The 5,000-nt window shown below is 34.0% G+C and overlaps 1 protein-coding gene across 1 annotated transcript in view; it reads left to right on the top strand.

The window, feature by feature from the left end:
- Positions 1-4,826, top strand: part of LOC113805591 (CDGSH iron-sulfur domain-containing protein 3, mitochondrial) — a 6,578-nt gene extending 1,752 nt beyond the window's left edge. The window contains exons 2-3 of the mRNA XM_027356615.2: positions 2,877-3,053; positions 4,140-4,826. Of these exons, the coding sequence (XP_027212416.1) occupies positions 2,877-3,053; positions 4,140-4,316 (354 nt within the window). The 3' untranslated portion in view covers positions 4,317-4,826. The remainder of the gene's footprint in view (positions 1-2,876; positions 3,054-4,139) is intronic.
- Positions 4,827-5,000: the final 174 nt, after the last annotated feature.

Raw genomic sequence — 5,000 nt, 5'->3', positions numbered from 1 at the left:
ATCTGCACATGCCATGCCCACTGTGAGTTTAGTTTATTGATTGTCTTAACACTTACAAGTTTACAAGTACTTCGTACTAGGTAACCAATGAGCCAACTATTAGTACTACCTATCTAAAGTGTTTACACTTTATCAAGATTTTTGTGAATATTTCTTTAACTGCACTGTCTTTTCAGATTATACTGGTGAATTGTAGGCCTTTGCTAAGGACCAACAGTCATGGCAGTTGCTTAACATTCAGTTTACTGTTACTATCCTTACCATAGTTGATTTCTGAAGACAAAAACTCGTATATGTAAAGATTACACTTCAAAGGCAGTCCATCAGAGTCAGATTGTTACTATCAGCAATTCTGTTCTGTTCTGTAAAATTACCACTATGGCAATTATTGTGAATATTTGTTATTCCTTGAACTGTAAGGACAGAACAGTATTCATAGTGTCAAATGTAGAAAAGGTATGAATGAGAATGTATATCTTCACAGTACAAGAGATGTATTTAACTGGTTTGGATATATCTTTCTCAGAAATAGATGTATTTCTGACAAAGATATATTCAAAACCAGTTAAAGACGTCTCTTGTATTGTGAAGCTTTTCATTCATACCTTTTCTGTAAGGACTTCTTTTATCGTTGTTTGTGACTTCTGAAAACTATGTAGGAAATGCATTTTAAGTTTATTCAGATTTTTAGTGTAGCTCTCATTATTTTGATTTTGATTAAAAAAATCCATACAGACACTATTTACCAAAATCAGTCACTGCAATAAATATTATAAATGTTTAGCATGGTGTGAACAATAAGAACAGTCCTAGTATTAGTGTTTGCATTTCTTTTCTGAGTGGGAAGCAGTCAAATTTTTTTTTTCTTTAAAAGGTTTGCACGTCTTTTCAAAATTGTAGCATAACACTCAGTATGAATACGTTTGTGAAACTAAAGAAAAAGAAGAAATCTGTACAAACAAACCATAAGTATCAGCAGTAACATTTTTTTTTTTAAAGTTAAAGACCCTAGTGATGAAGATATATAGAATGAAAAAAGGACAAAAAACATATAACTAGAACTTTAGAAAGATGTCAGCCAGCTTGTCTTCAAAGAGAAAATGAAAATGATGCTTTGTTTCAGCATGGCCTTTGGTATGCATTGCAATATTCATGTAGATTATGACCTGCCACATCATATGTTAAGTTAGATATGCTTTATTTTGTAATTCTTTTGTTTCTTAGTTTGACCCCAGGATCCTTCATGAAAATGTTTTGTTTTTTCTATTATAAATAGGAAATGGAAAAAAAATGTTTCACTATTATGCTTCGTTCTTTTAACTTCAATGCTCTTTGTATTTGTGGATATATTATACATACATATTATGCACACAGTCTCATAGTGATATATTCTTTATTGTATTCACAGCTTTTGTCTCAAAACCATTGCGCAAAATAAAAAAAATTCATGCTGTTGATTATGTAATCACTTTGATGTTAATGTGCAAAAATAATATTTTAAGTATTTCTTGTCACCGTTCTCTGCCTTGCTATTGATAAAATTATGATTATAGATTTACAATGGGTATCAGCATATTTGTATATTTAAATGTACAAGACAGTGTTCAAATTTGTAATTTAAATTCATGTATGCTTAAATGTTTATGGATAGATATATTATCATGTTTTTGCTCTTAATTGCTTTGATATTATTCATGTTTGTAATTCTTGTATGTAGTTCCTGCTCTGTGCATCAAGGCTACCATTAGTCCCTTCAGAATCACCCTGGATACCAGAAATTGACACTGTATATATAATAATAAAAAAAAAAAAAAGACTGAACAGAGAGTATATGTTTGATACCAGGCTTTCAGTATATATATTCTGGTTTCCACATTTGACATTTCAGAATGGAAGGATCATGTACATTGAGGTAATATTGTTTATGTATTAATTATACAATAACATGATATAAGTAAAGAGAGTGGCAAAGCTAATTTATAGATGTGAGTCTTTGAATAAGAATTGACAGTGTAGAGTCATCTTTTGGGGAATAGTATCCATTATATATATCATAGTGTGTTGTGGCTTATTATAAAGCTTACATATTGTGACCATTTTAAAGTAATTTTGAATGCATTTCACAATTTGTTTTAAGGAAAAGATTGTTTTTTGCTTCATCCCTAAAAGTGCTATGAGCTTGGTGTCATCTGTTTTGATATGTATGGCCCTGAAGAATCAACCATAAGCTTGCCAAACACTTCTTGGAATATTTTGAAGGTTGCCTTTGGAAAAGGGTTACTGCCATGTAGTCATTAGATATATTATAGATGATTTATTGTGTTTATATGTATCCTATCAAACAAGACCATTATTTAAATGATTATGAATATAATTTGAGGTAGGGGAATTTTAAAAAGTAATAAAAAAGATTGAGGGAGGGTGATAAAAGAGAGACACAGACACAGACACAGACACAGACATAGAGGCGGGCAGGCGGGCAGGCGGGCAGGCGGGCAGGCGGGCAGGCGGGCAGGCGGGCAGGCGGGCAGGCGGGCAGGCCGACAGGCCGACAGGCCGACAGGCAGACAGACAGACAGACAGACAGACAGACAGACAGACAGACAGACAGACAGACAGACAGACAGACAGACAGACAGACAGACAGACAGACAGACAGACAGACAGATAGACAGACAGGCAGGCAGGCAGATAGACAGAGATAGTTTGTCTAGTTATTAGTTTTTTGTATTGTTTTAGTTTTTTAATAATGAAAAGGTAATTGTTAATTTGATATTTTTTACACAGACACACAAAGTTCATAGACCTTTATTTTGCTTGATCTTAAATAAATGTTTGAGATGGATATTTAAAAGGAAAATAATTATTGCTTACAGAGTACAGTGGCCTGTGGTAAAGCTGTGAAGGGGCCAGATGTAGTCTTGAAGGAGCGAGAATGGCAACTTGAGTTTTTTCAGGACAAAGGAAAAATTTACGACAAGAAGCCCTTCAAGTTTACTTTAAAAGAAGGCAAGAAGTATATTTGGTGCTGTTGTGGCAATAGTAAAACTCAGGTAAGAAATGTGACTTTTTAAGATGAACATTCTTTTTTTTTTTAATTACCTAGAAGTAAATTTACAGTAGAAATGAGCAGAGAAAAAAATGTAAAAAGAAAGAGAGAAAGAAAACAAAAATCGAAAAACATTTGAGAAGTTAGATAGTGAAACTAAGAATGTTTCTCTAATCTCTACTCTTTTTCTACTACAGTTAGCCACAGATCATTCATGTATTCAAGCTTACAGGCAAATCCTTTCTGTAAGCATGGACTTGAAGTAGGTAATGAAGTGTTCTATGTTAAAAGTATACAGAGGGCGCTGCACATACAAAATATTTACTTGGTCCTGTTTCCTACTGTGTATCCCAAGTATGTACAGTATATGAATGCCAAGAATTTAATCATACTGAGTCAATGTTAACCAATTGATAGATATTTTCTAAGGTAACTCAACTAGTAAACAGTTGTTGCAGACATACTTTCCCTTTTCTCTTTTACATTTTTATACTATATTATTCAAGGTGTATAGGTATATCACTTTTTTCTGTTCACTGTCTGTGAAATAATTTGAATCATTTCAGTTTTATTACTTGTGTTTTTTGACAGAGTGATTTACCTTTAAAGTATTATCAAATAAGTCTCACTTTTTTATTTCCCATTATCAAGTGAGTGTGAATAAGAGAGTGAGAGTGAGTGAGAGTGAGAGTGAGAGTGAGAGTGAGAGTGAGAGTGAGAGTGAGAGTGAGAGTGAGAGTGAGAGTGAGAGTGAGAGTGTGAGTGTGAGTGAGAGTAAGAGTAATAGTGTGGGTAAGAGAATGAGAGTGCTTGAGAGTGTGAGAGAGAGAGAGAGAGAGAGAGAGAGAGAGAGAGTGAGTGAGTGAGTGAGTGAGTGAGTGAGTGAGTGAGTGAGTGAGTGAGTGAGTGAGTGAGTGAGTGAGTGAGTGAGTGAGTGAGTGAGTGAGTGAGTGAGTGAGTGAGTGAGTGAGTGAGTGAGTGAGGAAACGAGCTTGCGGGTTTGCGTGTGTGCATGTGGGTGTTTTTTTTCTGTTGTAAATTCATAAGTTTGTGTTATATAATATTTTTATATTATATATTTTCTTTGCAGCCTTTCTGTGATGGAACCCACCTGAGTCCATTCCTGAAGATCAAGCAAAAACCTGTAGTGTTTAAGGCTCCAAAGACTATGGATGTTTGGCTGTGTAACTGCAAGCAGACAAACAACCGCCCTTTTTGTGATGGCACTCATCGCAGGCCAGACATTCAGGCAGCAATTAAAGACTAGGCATTGTTATAAGATTCTCTTTTGATATTGCATATTGAAGAAGTTGAAAACAGAACATGGAATCATTTTGCGATAAAGATGAAGTAGCTGCAAGTGAGTTGATGAATGCTGTTGAATATGATTTGCTTAACTAGTGGGTATTAATGTATTTATAAGTAAATGATACCTATTTCTATTGGGTATGTACTGTTGCATGTAAAGTCAAAAACAGATAGAATCCCATTTGTAAGGTAAATGTAAATTTGCAACAAAGAGATTTCTCCACAGAATCAAATGAAATAATGAAATCAGAGAGTTTGTCTGTTTTTATGTTTTATTGAAGAGTGGTTGGTAACTAGTATGAGCCATGTAATTTGTTCAGTTGGAGTTTTGACTTCTGATGTAAATATGTTACGAAGTTAATTCCATATTGGAACAGAGATTTATTTATTCATTTTGTAAGTTTAAGCTTGTGGGATATCATTTTGTAGATGTGTAAATACCAGTTGTTTATAAATAGTTCAATTACAAGTACTTGTTTCATTTATAGTCTATTTTGTAGCATCACCATTGGATACTTAAGCACAGTGAAGCTCATCATCTTGCTGTACTTGATCCACAAGAGAAAGAAATGTAATTCATAAACAGTATTGCACCCATTATTGTGAAATATATTCTCGGTGTCTGTCCCTGCTTCTATTTCTG

This window comes from Penaeus vannamei, chromosome 20 (assembly GCF_042767895.1).
Source record: "Penaeus vannamei isolate JL-2024 chromosome 20, ASM4276789v1, whole genome shotgun sequence".
In the NCBI taxonomy this organism is placed as follows: Eukaryota; Metazoa; Arthropoda; class Malacostraca; order Decapoda; family Penaeidae; genus Penaeus; species Penaeus vannamei.
Note: the sequence above shows the minus strand (reverse complement) of the source record. Positions and strands in the feature narration are given on the sequence as shown.